The 23,641-nt window shown below is 38.7% G+C and overlaps 1 protein-coding gene across 1 annotated transcript in view; it reads left to right on the top strand.

Annotated features, from left to right (window-relative positions):
- Positions 1–23,641, top strand: part of XYLT1 (xylosyltransferase 1) — a 421,691-nt gene that overhangs the window by 205,067 nt on the left and 192,983 nt on the right. The window contains exon 2 of the mRNA XM_040356908.1: positions 13,191–13,716. Coding sequence (XP_040212842.1) covers positions 13,191–13,716 — 526 coding nt within the window. The remainder of the gene's footprint in view (positions 1–13,190; positions 13,717–23,641) is intronic.

Here is a 23,641-nt window from a genome sequence, read left to right as displayed (position 1 = left end):
TTAACCCAATTGACATAGAGTGCCTTTTTTTTTGTATGTGTGCTAGGAACAAAGCAGAAAATGATTTATTCCATAAAAAGATTGATAACGCTCAAGTGCAACAAATCAGATTTCACTCAGCTCAAGCCAGATCTCTACATGATGACTTTTGATTGCTTGTTATGAGTTATTGCACTTAGGATTTAGCATTTTGTAGAGACTAAAGATAAACTGCTGCACCCAATGAACCTAAGCAACATCACTTCTGTGCCAGTAAGACTTTGGTCAGTTCTGATTAATTTAAAAGTTTTGACAGGTTTGCCCCAAATGTATGTTTATCAGCTTCGTATTTAAAACACTTGGGCAAATCAGACATCATAGCTAAATTAAATGGTAATTTTAAAGTAAACCCATTACAAGACATTTTGTTACATGCTTTCCTTTGGCTGGAAGTGTTAGGATCAGGGCTTTTTTTCGGGGGGAACTTGGGGGAACTCAGTTCCACCACCTCTGGCTCAGACAGACCCTTTGGTGCCGCTCACTACAATTACTTGTAAACACAGGAGTCTGGTTTCTGTGTTTACAAGTGACAGTTTTGCACTCTGTGTGTAACCACCTGAACTCTGCATTCTGTATGTAATGCAATCCTGGTATTTAATGCCCCTTTAAGACCCTTCTACTGTTTGTGAAATCTGAACAGGGTCGTGGTTGAGTTCCTGCACCTATTTTTTGAGAAAAAAAGCTCTGGTTAGGATTGTTAGCAGTAGTGGTAGTAAAGGTAAGTTTAGGTATCAGAAGGGGTCTAGGATTTGGTATTTTATTATTTTCATTGGCTTGCTATAAGAAGGTACAATTATTTAAAGCTATTGGAGGATATTTAAACATGCCTTGATGCATGCTTTGCAGTTCCCTCCTACATGTCAATGAGTACTCTTAAAACCTTTTAAAGCAGAGCTCCACCCTAAAGTGTAACTCCCGCTGATCGGAACCCTCCGGTGTCACATTTGACACCTTTCGGGGGGGGGTGCAGATACCTGTCTAAAGACAGGTATTTGCACCCACTTCCGGCCACACAGTCTCGGGTAAACTGCGGGCATGACGTCACCTGCCGTCCCCCCCCCGTTGTGTTCTGGGAACACTCGGCTCCCAGAACACAGCGGGAGCCAATTGGCAGGCGTACCGTGACTCGCGCATGCGCCGTAGGGCACCGGGCAGTGAAGCCGGATCGCTTCACTTCCTGGTTCCCTCACCGAGGATGGCGGGGGGGGCAGCAGAGTGACGAGCGATCCTCGTCCCTCTGCTATGGACGGAGCTGGACTCTAGGACAGGTAAGTGTCCTAATATTAAAAGTCAGCAGCTGCAGTATTTGTAGCTGCTGGCTTTTAATATTTTTTTTTTTCTGCGGACATCCGCTTTAATGCTTTATTAAAATTCAGCTCTATAATTCAGCATCTTAACTTTTCAGTCACTGATCCTGCTGTTACCCTTACTATCTGACAAGGCACTAGACTTGTGCACAACAGAAAATTCAGTTTAGTTTAGTTTAGTTTAGTTTTCATTTGTAAAATACACAATTTTGTTAATTTGTTATTTCTGTAGAGTGTCGATATTCATAATACCAAATCGATTCATTTTGTATGTATATTGATTTGATTCAATATTTATGTATGTATATATATTCGTGATAACAATTTGTAGTTTGTCAAGTCGTTTGTTTACTGAATCCATTAACACAAACAATGACAATATCTCTTCTCATCTGCTGAAATACAATACAACACCCTTCTCACTCAGTTCTCAGGAATGCACTTTGCCAGTAATCCAACCTCCAGCACAAAATGAATCGACTGATTGGACTCTGAGTTGACCTTTTGTTTCATTAGACCTTTAACGAATGAACAAATCATGTCAAATTAATTCGTTATTTTCGCTATAATTTCTTTCGTATTAGTTGAAATTTTTATTTTTTTATTTTGACATTCGGATGCATCTGAATGTCCAAAAGATGCAAAATTCAGCCGAATTTTGATTTGTTATGAAACAAATTGCACATGTATTGTAAGTCACGCGTTCGGACTGGAAGGTTGTATGTATAATATTGCGTATACTTTGCTATCCTATTTTATTGTCATATACTTTTTTAATTAAAGGTATTATGCATAGTAAAAGTGTATAAAAAACATAATATAGTGGAATAGACAAAAAGGGAGATGTACACAGCACCAGTAGCAGTGAAATTTGTAGTATTTTGTGGTTGTTTTTGGAAAGGGGTCTGTGGTTTAAGGCTCACAGGATTTTAGTTTTCTTAGTCCAAATTGTGGGCAGTGAGTAGGTATAGGGTATTGTGATTTGGCCTTAGTGGGCCCTTTCAACCTTAAAGAGGCATGCAGGACAAGGCTTCTTTGATTATTATAGAGCAAAATTTCCTGAGCTCTACTGCATTGTAAGTTTCCAGAAGTCCCACAAAACATAGACTGTTTCTTCTCAAAACATTTTTTAGATCCTCTAGTTTCTCCACCATAGTCAAGTGCTATTTTTGAAGGGCTTAATTCCACGTACACACAACTGTTTTTCATGGCAAGAAAAATGGAATTTTTTTAATTGGTCGTTAAAAACTGCCTTTTGCAGGCTCCAGAGCATTTTTCTCGACATGCTCTATTTTTTCTCGTCATTTTTCACGTTGTTGTTTGTCTCGTCATGAAAAACGGTCGTGTGTACGCTTTAATGACTGGTAAAAAAATGTGCATGCTTAGAAGCAAGTTATGAGAAGGTAAATTTGCATAATCAGACCAAAGGGTGGCGCCATTCGAATGGAACTTCCCATTTATAGTCTCATCGTACGTGTTGTACGTCACCACGCTTTGCTCAAGCTGACAAGAATCACGTTGAGAAAAACGTTGTTTTTTTTTCCATTAAATAAAATATGGTCGTGTGTATGCGGCTTAAGAGTGGGACTAAACAGTGGTATCTTTCCGTGTAGCTCTAGGATGGAATAGCTTTTGTAGAGATGTAGTAAGGTCTGGTTTTAAATGCTGGGCCACTTCACTTGGATAGCTTAGAGATGTCAGTAATCAATCAGTGTCCACATCAGAGTCCACAGTCTCTGGAGGCTTCTTGATGGCAGGTGTTTGAGGTTTTTGGTATTTGATTATGACCAGGTTAGGTGATTTTTGATCGTTGTTGGATCAAAGTGTTTTACTGCCATAAGGGTGGGAAGTTTAGTCTATGAGGGTCTGGTTTACGAGACCGGAGCTTACGCATTCTGTGGTTTACTACATTGACAACTGGAGCTGGAAGGATTTTGATTTAAACAAATATATTTTTTTATGGTGTGTATTATCTTTATTTGTAGCTTTTGATTTGTTCACAGTTTTTGGAGTTGATGACATGACATTAATTTTTTATTAATAATTGCAAATCTTCCTGTATCTGTGGCTACATCGCCTGCCAAGTTCAATGTCTTCTATCTTCTGATTGCAGACTTGAATGGCTCTTCTTCAGGTGTCATCTCAGCAAAGGACGTCTAATTTTCTATAGGAAAATCATGTTAGAGCTTAGTAGGATATCTAGGAGTTGTGTTTATTTCAATTAATAAGATAGTTCCTTTTAAGTTGTCATGCCTAGAGTAAAAAATGTTGATTACTATGAACAATGCCCAGAAAAATAACAAGAGGGGCACAACAAAAGGCAGACTGAGACTGTTTCTCTAAAAAGAACATTACAATGCCATAAAGTTTAGGTTATGTTTCTGACATGGAAACTATAGTTTTTTTTCCTGAACTGTCACTATTCTGGGTAACAAATCTTCTGAAAAAAGTACCATACTCCCTTCTCTGCTAGCATTGTAGGAAACACTTGATATGACCAAATTACATTGTGTTAGCTAAATCCAATGCATTTTTTATTCATGCTATATAACAATCTAATAGACCACTAGGTTATTAAACTAGCTTTTATGAAAATCCTGGGGCAGCAACATAGTATTACTAGTTGTCAGCAGGATGGTTAATGAAAGCATAGAAACACAGAAGAGTGATGGCAGAAAAATACAGCTTTTTTACCCTTATGATTGAGTATTGATTTATATTACAGAATATCAAAATGAAATCTCCAATAAACCTATGCTGATTACAAGTCAATAGATTATGCAGTCACTGACATATTTCCACTGGTTATCAGAAGCTTTAAAAACACTGTAATGTTTTACTGTTTACAGTCCTCCTTTACCACAAAATTATATAGAAATACACATGCTTGCCCTTGTGGCATTGACCTCCCTCCTACTCATTACTGAACTTGGTAACTGTTCTTCCTTCCTGAAACCAACTGTTTTCCTGCTGTTTGTCAAATGACAAACTAGCCATGCTTTTCTTGGGATATATATAACTTTCACGCAGGAAGATATAAGTACCTACTGGACTATAAATTGATCAGATTATATATTATTTTAACTTAATATTAGTATTGTTGTTATTTGAAGCTGAACTCAACATAGATAGCATTAATAACTAATTAATATTGTTACATATTTTAAAAAAATAGCTTTAAATACATAATTTCTTTAAACTTCAATTAGCTATCAGCTACTTGTAGTCTTCTATACCACAGCGTTCTGGACCGGGAGAGCTAGAGTCAGTAGTCAGCCCATTAGCCTCGGCTGCAGGCATATGTGCTGTTAAGGAACGTTCTGACAGGAGGAGAGAAAAGAAAGATAACTTGATTTACTAAAGGAAAATAGGCTATTCATTTTGCAAGGGACTTTTCCCTCATCTTGGTGAATAAAGTGAAGCTCTGTTGATTTTCATAATCAAATCATGTGTCCTTGCACATGGTTGGGTATTTTTTGCAAAGTAAATTTTGACCACATTTACTAAACTTCAGGGCTATTTCCTTTCAATAGTAAACTGCTTATTTGCCTTTAGCCAATCTACCCCATTTTGTTACCTGTTACAAAATTCTCATATATAGACAGTGCTCTACAGCAAGATTGGAACCTCAGTAGCTGCTTAGGTTTTGGGCTTAGCTTTAGACCTGATCTGCCACTGATATTGCAAACATGTACCATGCAGCTGAAACCAACAGCAATGCATGCACTTTTAGAGCACTACTAGTGCAAGTTCGCTTTAAAACAGAGCTTAGTCCTTAAAGCGGATCTAAATTCTCTATACTTACCTCCTCTATAATGGTCCAAAAACCACAGTGGAACCTCGCCAGCACTGGCATCTTCTTCCTGGCTCCTTCTTGGTTCTGATCTTTGGACATCTTTTTTGGCTGGCCAGAATGAAATAATTCTTGCGCTGGAGTCGGTCATCTTGGCACACAGGGACCACGCCGGTGATGTAAATTGAGCTGCCAGAGAAGACTGCAAGCAGACAGGTAAGTATATTTTATTAAGTATATTTTATTAGAAAAAATTTATTAGAAACATATAAAAAGTAAATAGTGAGCACCTTAAACCATAAAGCTGCTAGCACACAAGGTTACCATACAAAGCCTTGTACAAAAAAATGTTAAACATAAGTGCAGCACTTATTTAAAGACATAAACATAAATGACAACAAAGTTTAATCAGTCCAGACAATAATGCAATAGTAGAATAAGTTGCAGTTGAGAAAATGTCCCCCACGTGCAGAGATGTCAACATGTGCTTAAACTCCTGCACTCACCAGAATAAGCTATTCCACACGCATATCAACAATAATAACCCGGAGAGGAAATCTAAGTGATGTGAAACCTCCACCAATTTTGCACTCACCAGACATATATGGTAAAAGCGCCTCAGTAAAATCTCCAATACAGACAATACACTGAAGTCCCTCTGATCTGTGGTCTTCCTTTAAACCCTTCAGAGGCTACATAAAAAAGGCTCACCACACGGAGCCCATATATTATTTCAAGTGTAAACATTGTTAAATGCTACAGCATACATCAAACAATATATAAAGCTGGCCAGACTTACAAAGATGGCCGCATATCTGAGAACTGGAAGCGACGGCTTGATGTCAGCACGTAGGCCCCTCCCGACATCCTGCTGCCGCTTCCAGTTCTCGGAATGTGGTGGGTATTTACTCAACTGCGTTTATGTTTATATGTTATGAAATAAGTGCTGCACTTGTGTTTAAAACATATTTTTTTATTGCATGCAATGTCTCTTTAGAAAAAAAAAAGCCTGCCTGTCTATAAGTTTTTTTAAATGCCTTCCGTTCATATTTAAGTGGTTAAGATACTTTCTTTGACCTGGCTGAAATTCTCCAGTAATACGTTGTTCCTGATATGTGCATCTATATTTGTGGAATACATAAGAGTGCTTTTCTGTAGATTGCTCTTTGGCTGTCATAATTACATTCTTACTATAATACATCCAAATAAACAGACCGTGTAATAATGATGATCCTCAGTGCTTTATCACTTTACACTCTTCAGTTGTGCACTCAACAGCTTTCACTAAATTCCTAATGTGTAATCGTATTCCTCACTGAATTTTCTCACATTGTCAAGTCTCTGCTGTGTTGCTGTGTGCGCTGCTGATTGCAGACACAGATTACATATTGGCCATATGTAGTCTAAGCACTCAGATACATTGGTGTGGTCCTTTTCTAGACAGCACTTCATCCAGCCTGGGAAGCTGCTTAAATGAGCAGCCTAGAGTGCCTGGCTAATCCAGTAATAAAAGAAGAAAACTATATCACCAGACATGTTAATCTTGTGTTATTTGTATTTAACCAAGAAGAGTCCTAATGTTTTCTCATCAACCCAGATATAACTATTAGACGTGTGTTGATTTGTTGCTTGCATAGTCTGGATACTGAAGGGTTTATGGTAAATTACATATGTGGAAGGCTGGATATTAGCCAAGAGTATCAGGGATCAAGCATAATCCAAGGTTTTATAGCTAACATGAATAGGCTGAACTGCAGTCTCTGTGTTTCTTGTTTTGCATTGTGGTTTGTGCAAATTACTTTGACTGCCTGAGCTGTTTTCAATTCAAGAATCCCATGAGGATCTTGGTCATTTCGCTGAAGGTCAGTTGTCAAGGTAGGGTTGGACACCATCAATTTTTATTTGTTTTTGTAGGATACTACTTATTGATTAAGCATGTAATAATACATACAGTTTAAAAAACAAAAAAAATAACATTTTCAGAAGCAAAGAACTTCTGTTCTTACATAAGATTGACAGCACAGATTTCATATATGGAGGCCTGGATTATATGTGCATACGGTATGCATACTAAAATAATGGTTGGAAATGGTGGTCTTCAGAGAACAGCGGTGAAATTAGGTGGTAAGGATAGATCAAATCCAGAGACTCCAGCTCTTATCAAAACTTTTAGGGTAACCTCTAGTGGTACAAGTGAGTTGGTACAGAGGAAGAAGAGGTTTGATGGTCTGATAGGAAGGGATCTTTTCCAAGTGATTCCAATTTTTTTTTCTTGCTTAACAATTTATAATAATGTAAGTTAACAGGGAGGCCATCATTAATCCCATAAGCAAGCCATAAGGCATTTTAATTTGGAAGACCCAGGGCTGAATTAATAAAACCACACACTTGCGACCAGAATGCCTGTATCTTGGGGCACAATCCTGAGGCCAAATAGAAATTGCTTCCACCTTTGTGGCCTAGGAAGCAGAAGTGAAGATTGTCTGATATTTCCTTTATATAATCTCAGTGGTGTATCGTATGTTTGGTGAAATGCGTCAAATTAGTTTGTTCTTAGAAGATATAACAGAGGTAATGTAGGTGTGCTCAACATCTTCCCGCTCCTCCCCTATCAATTGCACAATTACACAATAATTTTAATAAAAAAATAAAGGTACTGCCATCCTGGATACTTAAATAATATAGAGAAAACAATTAGCCAACATTCATAGTAGTTATAAAAAATATATATTTTAGGTATGAATCCTGATAGATTGATTTAAGCAACAACTCTACTCTTGCAGACGGCTTCCCCGTTCTTCACTGTGGCGCTGTCATCGATTGTGTGTTCCCTAATATAGTGACGCACAATCAATGACATCAGACCTACAGCCACACCCCCCTACAGTTGTAAACACACTTCAGGGAACACATAACCCCTTCAGCGCCCCCTTGTGGTTAACTCCCAAACTGCAACTCTCATTTTCACAATGAACAATGCATTTTAAATGCATTTTTGCTGTGACAATGACAATGGTCCCAAAAATGTGTCAAAATTGTACGAAGTGTCTGCCATAATGTCGCAGTCACGAAAAAATCGCTTATCGCCGCCATTAGTAGTAAAAAAAAAAAATAATTCATAAAAATGCAATAAAACTATCCCCTATTTTATAAACGCTATATATTTTGCACAAACCAATCGATAAACGGTTATTGCGATTTTTTTTACCAAAAATAGGTAGAAGAATACGTATCGGCCTAAAGTGAGAAAAAAAAATCATATATGTTTTTGGGGGATATTTATTATAGCAAGAAGTAAAAAATATTGCATTTTTTTCAAAATTGTCGCTCTATTTTTGTTTATAGCGCAAAAAATAAAAACCGCAGAGGTGATCAAATACCACCAAAAGAAAGCTCTATTTGTGGGAAAAAAAGGACGGCAATTTTGTCTGGGAGCCACGTCGCACGACCGCGCAATTGTCAGTTAAAGCGACGCAGTGCCGAATCGCAAAAAGGGGCCTGGTCTTTTACCTGCATTTTGGCCCGGGGCTTAAGTGGTTAAAATGAATCAGTTAACTATTATGTCTCTATACCCTGTAAACAGTCATTTCAGCAAAAAAAAAAAAAGAATCCTTTACAACTCCTTAAAGCTTGTTCATGTTATGATTTGAACTGTATGTGCACAGCATGTAAGCACAGACATGTCTGTGAGTCCTCACTAACCGACTAGCCAGATAAAGCAATGATGTTGGACTCTGTATTTGGGGTTGATGTCAGAACTATGGTATAGATTTGTAACCTACAAGACTAGAATCCCAATTTGACATAAACATGGTAGCACAAAACCGTTGCAATTTCTTTTTACAACTGTATTTCTTTATTATGATTATCCATTTAGACCACTGTAAGTCAACAAGACATATATTTGGCTTTCTTTTCTGTAGAACACTGCCTGTATAATTTAATGTTATTGTTATATAGCGTATGTGGTTTTGTAAATAACTACTGTTTGCATTGTGACCTAGAGGAGATATGGTTTCAGAAGTAGATATAAGATTTTTCCGGAATTGCAAGGACATTTTTCTTTTATCAGAGAATTGTTCCATTTTTAGCCCACGAGTGAGGATTCATTTCATAGAATTACTCTTAACCTCTACAGCACAACAGATCTTCAATATAGGATTGCAGACATAAAATAATTACAGAGATTAATTTTGCTGCCAAAAAAAAAATGTTCAATTTAACCAGCGGCAAGCGCTCTTCGTTTTTTTATTTTAAAACTAATTAAAAGTTTTGTAATAGTAAGTAATTTTGCTGTTTGGATTCTTTTACAAACATAGGTGTTTTTCTCACTCTACTATTAAATAATTCAGTTTTATTTCTTGATGCCTGTAAGCAGCACTTTGAAAGTTTGTTATAAACAAGTCAGCAAAGACACTAATTATATTTGTAGATTTGGTTATTTGCGTTGACTGTCTTTTGGGGAAAACATTTTTTGTTAGTTGTTATGAAATAAAAGTATCATCTGTATTAATTTATCTATAATGTTTGCATTGTTTTTGCAGACTAAACTTTTTCTTTTTTTTTCATAATTTTTTATTTAAGTAAAAGAAGCATATCGAAAATGTTAACATAGTATGTTTTCAAGTAATATTAGGAAAACAGGGTTTTTATTGAAACCTATAGAGAAGAAGTATATTTTTTTCACTTCCTGATGGGACAAAGCACACATACTATTTTGTCCCATCTTCCTAAATGCTGGGACCCAGAGCAAAGCTTTTATCAAGCTCACAACAAGCTGTGGTGTCAGTTGGCCATACACCAAGGAGATGTCCAACACCACAGCAAGCATTACAGGTCCTTTAGGAAGATGGGGAAAACTAGTACACATACTTAGTCGTACATACGACCGAGATTCTCGTCAGGAAAAACCCTTAGTTTTCCCTGACGAGATTCTTGGCAAGAATTTCTTGCCGCCCAAGTGTACAGACTTTTGTTTCAAAAGAACCACGGTTCTCTTTAAAGGAAATAATGCAGTGACGTAATCGCGTACAACGAGCATGCGCTCGTCACATTCGATACCGTTGCCGCCATCTTGCTTCACCCTACCTATGCCGTGCAAGCTACCGCGCATGCGTCAAAGTCATTTCGAGCATGCGCGGGTTTCCACGGCGACAGATAAGTATACACACTCTTGGGTTTCTCGTTGGGAAACAGGCCGACAAGAATCTCGACGAGAAAAAAGAGAGCAGGTTCTCTTTTTTTCTCGTCGAGATTCTGGCCAAATTTCCTGACGAAAAACCTGAAAGCCTCATACACACGAACGGGAATCTCGGCAAGAAGCAATTTTCTTGCTGGTTTTTGCAGAGAAAACTGGTCGTGTGTATGAAGCTTCAGGCCCCATACACACCATAGAATCTATCCGCAGATAAATCCCATCAAATGGGTTTCTGCGGATAGATTCTATGGTGTGTACACTCCGTCGGATATTTATCCGCGGATAAATCTCCCCTGGGATGGATTTCCAGCAGATGGATATTTGCTGACATGCTCAACAAATCCATCTGCTGGAATCCATTCCAACGGATGGATACGCTCGTCTGTACAGACTTACCGGATCCATCCGTCTAAAGGGATTCCCCGCACGCGTCGTAATGATTTGACGCATGCGTGGAATTCCTTATATGACAGCATCGCGCCCGTCGCCGCGTCATAATAGCGGCGACGGCGCGACACGTCATCGGCAGAGGATTTCAGCACGGATTTCAATGCGATGGTGTGTACACGCCATCGCATAGAAATCTTCTGAAATCCTCGAGAGGATTTATCCGCGGATACGGTCCGCTGGACCGTATCTGCGGATAAATCCTCTCGTGTGTATGGGGCCTAAGTCTTATGACTGAATACTGTTTAAAAAAAAAAGTGATACTACTTTAAGCTCGCAACATTTTGCGATTGAGACTTTTTTAAAGGGCTGTTAAATACCCATGATTTGTTTCTATTAAAATTAAAGTGGAGGTTCACCCTAAAACAATTATATAACATTACATCCAGCATACTTCCGACATGTATAGTATGCTGGTATTTTTTTTTTTCGCCGTATATACCGGTTTATTGTTATTTTCCCCCCGGCTTCCGGGTTCTGATTCCCGCAGGACTGAGCGTTCCTATTTAGAGGTTAGATGATTGACGTCTGGTGAAAAACTTCCCCTGGCGCATAAGGCGCCTCACCAGTTTTCCGTAACTAGCCGACCTGCGAGTCGGCTCTATATGGCGCCTGCGCAGCCAGCTCTACACGGTGGGCGCAGGCGCCGTATAGAGCCGACTCGCAGGTCGGCTAGTTACGGAAAACTGGTGACGCGCCTTATGTACCAGGGGAAGTTTTTCACCAGACGTCAATCATCTAACCTCTGAATAGGAACGCCCAGTCCCGCGGGAATCAGAACCCGAAAGCCGGGGGGAAAATAACAATAAAACGGTATGTACGGTGAAAAAAATAAAATACCAGCATACTGTACATGTCGGAAGTATGCTGGATGTAATGTTATATAATTGTTTTAGGGTGAACCTCCACTTTAACTTATGACTGTTACAATAACAATACGTATTTTAAATATTTTTCATAATTGACATTTGGTTTTCAATTAATAATAAACTTACATAATAGCAATCCTATTGTTTTAATTGTTTTTTTTATGAATGGCTATATAATATGATGGTGATTGTAGAAAAAATGAAATCTACAGTTTTGTTTAAAAATTTTAATATATTTTACAAGAACTAAAAAATCTATTTAGACTGTGGGTATTTGGTTTAAATATGGTTTTATTTACACACCTATAGTATGTGCTATTTAAATTTTTTGCCAACTTAAATCTGACAATTCAACTGATTTGGCACTCATTGTGTACCAGTAATATCCATGCTTTAATATTTTTGCCTGTAGAGGACATAGAAAATATAAAGCATTATTTGGGAATCACTTAGTGCAGGGGTCGACAATATCCGGGCGCCAGGTCGCAATTGCGACAAGAAATTGTGACCTGGCGCCAGCCGGTAATTGAGGCCCCGGCTTTGCGCCCTACAAGGCTGCGAAGCCGGGGCCTCAATAACCGGCCTCCGTGCCATCCTGTGTCTCCGTGCGTCCCCACCTCCCCCGCCGCGCGATTGCGGCAGGCCCGCGACGGCCGGTAATTGAGGCCCCGACTTTGCGGCCTTGTGAAGTTCCAAGCTCTCCCTTCTGTGAGCTGGCGCCATCTGGTGGTGGCCGTTGGCATTACATGTTAAACAGCAATTCTGAGTGAAAAAATACAATTTTCACTGCCATCTCCTTTCCTCACAATTGAACCCCCAAACATTATATATATTTTTGATTCTAACACCCTAGAGAATAAAATGGCGATCGTTGCAATACTTTCGGTCACGCCGTATTTGCGCAGCGGTCTTACAAGCGCACTTTTTTGGGAAAAAAATACACTTTTTTTAAATTAAAAAATAAGACAGCACTAAAGTTATCCCAAATTTTTTTTATATTGTGAAAGATAATGTTACACCGAGTAAATTGATATCCAACATGTCACGCTTCAAAATTGTGTCCGCTCGTGGAATGGCGACAAACTTTTACCCTTTAAAATCTCCATAGGCAACGTTTAAAAAAAACTACAGGTTGCATGTTTTGAGTTACAGAAGAGGTCTAGGGCTAGAATTATTGCTGACGCTCTAACGATCGCGGCGATACCTCATATGTGGTTTGAATACCCTTTACATATGCGGGCGCTACTCACGTATGTGTTCGCTTCTGCATGTGAGCTCGTCGGGACGGGGCACATTTTCTGGCTCCTAACTTTTTTAGCTGGCTCCTAGATTCCAAGCAAATTTGTCAAACCCTGACTTAGTGATATATTTTTTTTCAAAAAGGAACAATTTAGAAGTGATTCAGTTACTTTACCGGAGTGATGGTTATTGTTTTCATACTCAGCAGTTATAACTTATATATATTGCCTGAACAATATGTAGTAACATTTGCTCAAGGTGGTTCCTCTTCTAAATCTTTAATTTTTCTTTTCCTGCAGGATGGATATTTTTCTCACCGGCCAAAAGAGAAAATGAGGACAGACAGCAATAATGAAAATTCCGTTCCTAAAGACTTTGAAAATATTGATAATAGTAACTTTGCTCCAAGGACTCAAAGGCATAAGCTTCAGACAGAAGTAGGAAAAACAACTCTTAGCAAGCAGAAAGAACATTTAAAAAGGAAGCTAGCACTTGAAGACAAAGTAAAGGAGAATTCATTGCTAGGTAAAAATTCCAATGAAGTATTACACTATGGAGGTAACCCTTCAAAGAACCTCAGCACTAACAGCCTCAAAGATGGATATAAAAGCTCTAAATTGCACCATGCAAAGAAGACTGGAAGTAGCTCTCCAGAAATTAAGTATGAGCTACCCCCAAAATGTGAGATCACGGGTAAAGAAGCAATATCAGCACTTTCTCGGGCTAAGTCAAAACAATGTCGTCAGGAGATTGCTGAAGTCTATTGTCAACACAAGCAAGGAAAACTAATGCCGGAGAAAGTAACAAGACTTTGTCCTTTAGAAGGTAAGTTGCAACAAACTATAGTGTTCTTGTTAATATTGTTCCTGCATTAAATTGGGCGCTCATGTAGGAGGATCTGATTTGTTTAGAAGGAACAGTAGAAACATATCATAACTATTCCCAGTCTGTCATTTCTGTTTTGTATTCCAGTTTTTTATATACACTAGAAAATCATCAGCACCAGAAACTGGAATTTTGAAGCAGCATAAGACTACTGTTGTGCAACAGGCTGCTGTACGGAAATCTAAAAACAGTAATAAAAAAAATACATACAATTCTAACTGCTTTTTTTTTTACACCAAACATATACTTTCATAAGGTGACATCTGTAGTCATGTCATATGACATTAAGTATTCTTGCTTTTGTATTCCTTTCAGAATACTGTCAATTAGGATTTCTTGTCCTGCATTAAAGCAGACCTTACATGAATAAATTAAAGTGTACAGGATAATCTGCTTTGCACATTTTCTGTATACAGCATCACCTCTGTAGTATTTTTGTTGTGTAAGGCCTAGCCTCAACTTCTTCCGATTTAATTTTCTGTCATGCCTTGTACACACGACCATTTTTCCAGACGGGAAAAATGTCATTGTTTCGTTTGGTCGGGAAAACCGGCCGTGTGTATGCTCCCCAGCAGTTTTCCTGACAGAAAAATTGCGGGGGAAAAAATTTGAACTTGTTCTCTTTTTTCTCGTCGCAAATCGCTGCGTTTTTTTCCCCGCAGTTTTCCTATGGTTTTCCTATGCTCTGGAGCATGCACATGGCCGGTTTTCCCAACCAAAGCTCTCAGGCAGTTTTCCTTTTGGGAAAACTGGCGGTGTGTACAGGGGGAAAACTGACCGAGCCGGTTCTCGGTTTTCCCGTCGCGTTTCTTTTGACCGCCGAGAAACCCGATCGTGTGTACAGGACATCAGCGTTATATCCTCCTGCAGATCTGTGCTCCATGGTGTAATGGTAATACATTGTATTTTGTCCATTGCCTTTCATTTACAATGGCACCCCAACACACAACTAGAGTATCAGTCAATACACCAGTACTGCAGCAAACCACAACATACATATGTTGCGTTTTTAAAAAAAAGGTACAGTTTTGGTTCATTGCCTTAAAGAGTTGTTTGGCATTTGTTTATTATTGCAATGTTGCAAAGTCTGAATTTTGTCTTGAATCCTATAGGTACCTTGCCTAAAATGTGGATGAACTCTCTGTCCCTAAGATTACCTGTGCTTGATCCTCTGAGATATTAGCTGTTCAGTCCCCTGGGAGCTGTAAAGCAACTGCTAATTTCCAGGCTTGGTTTTTCCTGTTCAACATATGCACAGACAAATATCTATTTACCCAGTGATTAGGCTGTCTATTTTGTGGATATGAATAGATATTCTTCAATGCATACATGGAATACGAAAAACCAGGCTAGTAGACATCTGCAGCAGTAGCTGAACAGCTTCCAGGGGGCCACATAGTGCAGGTCTCAGAAGAATAAGGGCAGTTAAGTACTAAAGTACTTAACGTACACACGACCATTTTCATCGGCAAAAAAGCTCTCCCACCAAGTTTCTTGATGGATTCTGTCGAGTTTCTCGGTCGTGTGTACGAGGCTTTAGTGATATTGCTGTTCTTATTTGGCTGTGCTTTAGTACATTTTTGGCTGTGTACTGTATAGGTTAAATATGCTTCACATCTGTGTAATGTAGATTGTTATACACAGAGCTGGATATCTGCAAAACCAACTTGGACTGTAAACTTAAGCAACAGGGCTTACAGGGTCAGTAATACATTCCTGTGTATGATAACATGGTCTAGATTTCTTCCTTTGAATATTTGTGTTGGTTGAATAAGAGTATGTATACTTATGCCTTGTACACACGGCCGGATTTTCCGTGAAAAAAAGTCTGACGGGCTTTTTTTCTAGGAAAGTCCGGCCGTGTGTAGCCACCATCTGACTTTTTTCTGGAAGTCCGACGGACCTTAGATAGAGAACCTGTTCTCTTTCTTTCCGTCGGACTTCCGATGGACTCAAAGCGGACTTTTGCACAGTCAAGGCATTACAGTTCAACCCAGACTTTGACTTTAGACATATATAAGGGTTGATTTACTAAGACAAATAGACTGTGCACTTTGCAAAGGGAATTTGCACTCTGCAAGTGCAGTAACCCCAGAGCTGCACTTGCACTAAGCAAGAGCTCAGCTGACTTCCATCGTCCTATCCTGTGCAAGCAAAAATGCATTATTTTTTAATTTTCTTTGCATGTGATTGAGTTTTCTTCACAAAGTGAAGATTTACCTTATTTACTATTCTCTGGATCAACTGCACTTGCAGAGTGCAACTTCACTTTACAAAGTGCATAGTCTATTTGTCTTTAATAAATCAACCCCAAGATCTGCTAGCTGAATGGGGCCACATAATGTTCTGCTTTTGTAGTGGTCGATTGTAGATGTAAAAATAAAAAAAAGAGCTACCTGTTTGTGAGACTACAACAGACCATAATCCTAATTGAAAAATAAAAACACCTTTGTAAATTAACAGCCTGTTTGCCTTAAGTAAATCAAAATTCTCCTATAAATAGACAATTATTATTTGTAAACCATGAGTGATATAAATCCTTTTATCACTTCATAAGTGGCCTTCCTGGGGGCAAAGCAAAAAACAAAGAACTCCCACTGGATAAAAGTGCAATAATAAATTATAAAATATTTTATAATATAAATAATATATATATAATATAATAGAATAATGAACTTCTGACTGGAAGAATGACAAATTGGAGACAGACAGGCAATACATATGTATTACATCATGGTAAAAATAGGAAATAGCATGCAAGTGTCACCAAACAAAGAGAGTAGTATATTAGTAAGCAAGCCATGGAGGAATAAACATTTTTGAAAAAAGAGGAAGAAAATAACAAAAATAAAATGTGTTTTGTAGAAGAATCACAGATTCAGAGGGAGCGAGAGTGTGCAGGAGGATCTAGACAGTAGAGCAAGGAAGGTCAAATAATATTGACAACATGCAAAATAAATGTGCCACACTTTGAAGTCTATATGAAAAAATTGTGCCAAATCACCAAAAGAAATTCAGAAATATAGAAAATCCAATAAAAATACAATAAATCAAGTGTTAGAATAACATGATTCCATAATACATTATCAAATTATATAATGCAATATGTAGAAGTGTGATCAAAAATAAAGTATTCCAGTGTCCAGTATGATTGAAGTGAGAAATCGAGGTCTGTACATAGTGTCGTGTCTGCATGCACACAATTCCTCCTTGTGCTCCTCATTTCATGCGTATTTACTGCAAATGTGTCCTCTTATTGTGCTGCTATTTCAAATCACTTGTGCTTCCCCATCAGATGTGCTCTCATCTGATATTATGTGACCTAATATTGACAGCAAGATTTGACAAAAAGTGATTGGTAGGAGAAGGAGTGTTAAAATCATTTGGGAATGTTTTAGGTGGGGATAAGGAATGTGCAGGGGGTACTTTTGGGCATTTAACAAGTGGGTCTAAGTGCAAAGAGATATAGGATGGAACAATAATTATAGCACAAAATGTGGAAACAGACCTAAAAGTTATCAATTTTTCATCCTTTGAGGTTTCAAAAGCTCAGAGGAATCTTCTTGCTAGAGGACATATTTTTTAATTTATGATGAAGGGGGTTTGCTTTCACTCTGTGAAGCATTTTATTTATTTATTTGCATTTAAACTTATACTGAGCCATCAAAAAAGTAGAACATCCTATAGGGATGTATTGTAGGATTGGTCTCAGATGACAAGATGTGAATATAGGGTCCTTAGGGACCTAGTCTAATTATGGGAAGATGGACACATTGAGAAACTGGATGAAGAATTGATTCAGATTGTTCTCAGTCTAAGTAATGAAAATGAGAAAGGAAAGAACAATATGAACAATATGCAACTAAATTGGATGACTTTAATCTTAAAGTAAAGTCTAGGATATTCCCTTCCCTATGTTCTATTCCCAGCGTACAATGCTTTGTTGGGGCTGTTACAAAAGATCTAAGATGAATGTTCAAGGAGCTCAAGAATATAATTATTCTGGGACAGCAAAAACTGGAGATGAATATGGAATTTATAATAAAAACATTGGGTAAGGGTGGGAATATAGTTATTTAGGTCACATTTAAGCATGCACTAGAATAAAACGTGGGACACTAAGGTAACCACTTACATTTTGGAGAAATGCCAGAGAAAACTTTGTAATATTATCAATCTGGCTTTTGATAAAGTCAGTAAGGGATTTCTCTGGAATACTGATTACCTCAGGTATATGGCCCCTGAATGAAAAGTGACCCTTGTGATCCTTTTGGATAGTATTGTATTCATATACGCTGCAGGTACTTTATTACATTTGATATAGAGAAACTATATTCATCCATTCCTTATTTTCTGGGTTTCAAAGTTATAAAAAAGAGACACAGGGACCAGACCGACCATTAGAGAAACAGAATCATATACATTTTTGGTGAACCAGATGTATTTTGAAACACAATAGATTAATGTTTAAGTAAGCCAGGCCTCGACAAAATCCAGGCGCCAGGTCGCAATTGCGACAAGAAATTCTGACCTGGCGCCTGGGGAAGCTTAGGGCTGCAGAAGACCGCAAAGCCGCGGCCTCAATTACCGGCCGGCGCGGGGCGACCGGTAATTGAGGCCACGGCTTTCTGGCCTTCACAGAAGGAAGCTGAGGACTTCAGAAGGCCGCAAAGCCGTGGCCTCAATTACCGGCCGGCGGCTTTGTGGCCTTCACAGAAGGAAGCTGATGCCTGCAGAAGGAATCTAGGAGTGGCCATCTTGTGGTGGCCGTTGGCATTACAGGTTACATTACATTACAAGTAGCAAAAAACAGCAGTTCTAATGTGTTTTTTCACTGCCATCTCCTTCCCTCTAATTAGAGCCCCCCAAACATTATATATATATATATATATATATATATATATTTTATTCTAACACCCTAGAGAATAAAATGGCAGTCGTTGCAATACTTTCTGTCACACCGTATTTGCGCAGCGGTCTTACAAGCGCACTTTTTTTTGGGAAAAATACACTTTGTTTAATAAAAAAATAAGACAACAGTAAAGTTAGCCCAATTTTTTTTATATTGTGAAAGATAATGTTACGCCGAGTAAATTGATACTCAACATGTCACGCTTCAAAATTGCGTCCGCCTGTGGAATGGCGACAAACTTTTACCCTTTAAAATCTCCATAGGCGACGTTTAAAAAATTCTACAGGTTGCATGTTTGGAGTTACAGAGGAGGTCTAGGGCTAGAATTATTGCTCTTGCTCTACCAATCGTGGCGATACCTCACAGGTGTGGTTTGAATACAGTTTACATATGCGGGTGCTACTCACGTATGCGTTCGCTTCTGCGTGCGAGCTTGGCGGGACGGGGTTCGTTTTTTGGCTCCTAACATTTTTAGCTGGCTCCTAGATTCCAAGCAAATTTGTCAAACCCTGGAGTAAGCATGTTATTGCTAAGGACAGGGAGCAGCAACAGGCCACACTTAATGCCAGTCTTTATTTGGGAGTATAAGAACATCGGCTGTTTGGGGACAAAGTTTGATTGATGGCATATTGATTCTCTGAAAAGGGAAAATTGCTAATTTGGCTCAATTTGGACGTTTTCACTTAGGGGCATGTACTCCTCTTTGTTGCCAGCAGTTTAGACATTAATGGCTGTGTGTTGAGTTATTTTGAGGGGACAGCAAATTTACACTGTTATATAAGCTGTACACTTACTACTTTACCTTGTAGCAAAGTGTCATTTTTCAGTGTTGTCACATAAAAAGACATAATAAAATATTTACACAAATGTGAGGGGTGTACTCATTTTTGTGAGATACTGTATATTAAGAAATATATATTTTTTTAAATCTGGTTCCAAATGATAAAGCATGCTTTTCGCAGTGCGAAAAGCAGTTCATAGAGTACTTTTCAATTATATTGGTGATCTCTGGAAAAACATTTTCTTGCATTGTCGATCAGCGAAGAGCTCTCTTGCTTTGGTAATCAGTGAGGAAGGGCTCCCTTAGATTGGTGGTCAGTGGGAGAGGGACCCCATTACACTGGTGGTTAGAAGAATGCCCCTATTACATATATCTAAAAAGTGTTGACTATTGGCATCAGTCGAATCCCTAGAAACCCCTGTAGGAATCCTAGAGTTCCATGGAACCCTGGTTGAAGGAAAAAAAATTGGGTTGATGAAAGTTTTATCTTAGTCTAAAGCAGACTGACTTTTTCCATTGGAAATTCCAACCGTGTGAATGCCCCATCAGAAATTCAGATGAATTTCATTGGAGTTTACTCCAATGGGATTTCGTCGGAATTCCGATGTGAATTTGTTCGGACAAAGGTCTGATCGTGTGTACAGGGCATAACAGTTTTGATGCTTTCTGTATATGGTGCAATTTTTATACAGGTCTATAAATCAGTCCAAAAAATAGGGTCAACTGAGGAGAAAAGAGAGACAGCAGGACCTGGTTTCAAAAGAGAATCTGCCCTTCTAAATGCCAGGGACAGGACAGTTAGGGGCTATCAAGAAGCCTTTAGCAGTGTCAAATGAAAAATGTATTCTCTAAATAGTATGCTGCTTCAGCTTACTTAATGGTAAGTAGCTTGGAATTTCAGAAGCACTTGATGGGTCAATGTACTTCCTACTGAAGCTTGAGACTAGCCTTGTTTGGCAACACCATTTATCATAGCTATTTAGGATCTCCTTCCTTACGTGAAGAATGTTTATACACAACTTTAGCCTTTTTAAAAAAATGGCCAGATGAGCTTATACAAATCCTTAAAAACACAATGGGGGTTATTTACCAAAGGCATATCCGCTTTGCACTACAAGTGCAAAATGCACTTGAAATTGCACTGAAAGTGCACTTGGAATTGCAGTCGCTTTAAATCTGAGGGGTAGATCTAAAACGAGAGGAAGCTCTGCTGATTTTATCATCCAATCATGTGCAAGCTAAAATGCTGTTTTTTATTTTCCTTGCATGTCCCCCTTGGATCTAGAGTGACTGCACTTCCAAGTGCACGTTCAGTGCAATTTCAAGTGCACTTTGCACTTGTAGTGCAAAGTGGATTTGCCTTTCGTAAATAACCCCCATTGTCACTTCACCTGTTTAGGGCAAAGTAACTGTCTGCACCTAGCCCATTTCATCAGGCATGTATAGTCACCTAGCCACACTTGTCTACTCCTCATAACGCTGAAGCCCTTGCTAATGAAGTGTGCCTTCTGGGTATGGGTAAGTATGTGAACACTGGTGTGTATGTGTCATTTATGTGACTATGCTAAGCAAATAATCACTAGGCCTAAACACTGCCATATAGGGAGGGGGGGGGGGTGCTATGATTGTGTCTCAACACCAGTCAACAGAGCTTCAGAGCAAGAAAGTTTCTTCAGCAGGTTGCCATTTAATCCACAGTTTAAAGCATGCCATTCTATACAAATGATAATTACTGTATATTAAACTAAAGTGTTAAAAAAAAAAAAAAAACAGTGCAATATCAGAAATGTGCAGTTGTAGAAAAATCATCTTATAATTGTCCATGGAGGACAGATGATTTAAATCATTCAGGCAACCTACCAATCTATTTGAGACTCATAGGTAGATTCAGTAAGAGTTAGGCCGACTTATCAGTAGATAAGCCGGCCTAACTCAGAATCTACGCCGACGTATGTTTAAGCGTATGCTCAAACAGAGATACGCTTAAACATATCTAAGATAGGACGGCTTACGCCGTCCTATCTTAGATTGCAATTTTTCGGATGGCCGCTAGGTGGCGCTTCCATTGCGGTCGGCGTAGATTATGTAAATGAGTTTGTACGCCGATTCACGAACGTACGCCCGGCCGCCGCAGTCGATTTACTCCGTTTCCGTAAGGCCTTAGGAGGCCTAAAGTTATTCCACCTATTAGGTGGAATAACAATGTTAAAGTATGGCCGCCGTTCCCGCCGCGAGATTCGAAATTTTAACGTCGTTTGCGTAAGTCATCCGCGAATCGGGATTTACGTTGTTTACGTCCACGTCGAAATCAATAGGCCCGTGCGGCGTACGTAACCGCAATGCACACTGGGAAATGTAGTCGCCCGGCGCATGCGCAGTGACAAAAAACGTCAAAAACATGAGGTCAAGCCTCATTACCATTAAACACGCCCCCCCCCCAACCCATTTGAATTAGGCGCCCTTACGCCCGCCGCATTTACACTATGCCGCCCTAAGTAAGGAGGCAAGTACTTTGTGAATCATGTACTTGCCTCTCTTACTTAAGGCGGCGTAGTGTAAACACACTAGGCTAGCGCGCCCCTACCTGAATCTACCTATATAAGGCTAAAGCATTTATTTTGTGTTGATGCAGGGATCTCTTCTTTCAGAATACATACATCCATACAGAATGCAGCCATTGGCTGTGAGCACTGATCAAATTCAGTTTTTTTCAGCATGACCATTTAACAGAAGCCGGTCATTAGACTGCAGTACACATGTATACAAGCTTTATGCTGTAGAATAAAAAAATTTTCACAGCACAGCAACCAATCAGAATTCATCTTGTATTGGTCTGAAACACATTGAATTTCAATTGGTTGCTTTACTTTGTTGCTTTTTCCATTAACTGCTTTGCACTTAGCACTTTTAATGAACTAAGGCTGCACGTATTTTGATTATCTCCAAGGGCAATGCTTGGGAAGAAAAGTATCTTCGTTTTCTGAAAGTTAACTTGCAGCTTGATCTCAGGCTGTACAGGGTCTCGCTGCCCCGCAGTGCTTTCATGCAAGATGTTATAATGAGATTAAATGTAAACACGGTTGTTATGTGAATCACTAAGCAGCATTAATAAACAGAGTAAATATTCATCCATTCCCCATGGTAGATGTTCAAGCTGTTAATTCTGGTGATAATTTGCATACTGTTAATTTTTGAGTGAGGTTGTAATAAAAGGAGGAGGAGGGGAATTATTAATAGTTTTTAACATACTTTATGTTTTCATAGGCACCAGGGGAGAAATCATCCTCATTGAAATTACAAATTTTACTCATATCAGTTGTTTTGTGTTCCACATTTAATTTTATATTTGTATTCTTTTTCCTGTTCTGCTTCTTGTCATTACTACTTTTACATATATTTCCTACTTTGCTTTGCTTTATTGTGGCTAGGGGCTAAATATCAGCTTATCCATCATGTTTATTGTCTATTTAGCCACCTTTTGGTACATCAAAATTGAGATGGTGGTATTGCACCACACTGCAGCAAAAAGTGGTATGGCTTATTTAAAGCGGACATGGCTTGATGGATGTGCTTTAATTCTAATTAGCAAGTGAATATGGTAAAACAGTCAGGTTTAATTCAACATTATGATGGACAAAAAAAATGCATACATAGCTGGAGGAAGAGATGAGAAAAGAATCACCATTATGTATATATTTAGGAGACTCTTAATGTGGTACAATGATAACGAGGGTATGAGATAAACAAATTTTGTCCGGTCCCGAACGTGAAACCTTAGGGGAAGGACCAATAGAGTAGCTCCCCTAGATGTCAGCTGATGGAAAAAATAACTCGATATCATAACCGTAATAGAGACCGCAGAAGAGAATAACCATCATCAAAAGATCAATTTAGTAATTAGACAAATAAGGCTTGTTGGGAACAGTTCGAGACATTCTGAAAACAGATTATGTCAGGGGGTTCCTGTTGGAAGAGTTCCAAACCCTAAGAGAAAATGAGCTTGGCTCATAATGGATAATATAAATTTCTCCAGCTAGAGCGAGAAACTGAATATGTAACTATACATTGCTCAAAATTACGAATACACAATCAAAAATAGGACTAAAGGAAGAGGGAGAGGGGGGGGGAGTATATGAAATATGGGAAGAGCAGAGGAAAGAAAGGAAGATTAC

The sequence above is a fragment of the Rana temporaria genome, chromosome 6 (assembly GCF_905171775.1).
Source record: "Rana temporaria chromosome 6, aRanTem1.1, whole genome shotgun sequence".
Classification (NCBI taxonomy): Eukaryota; Metazoa; Chordata; class Amphibia; order Anura; family Ranidae; genus Rana; species Rana temporaria.
This window is presented reverse-complemented; position numbering and strand designations above follow the sequence as displayed.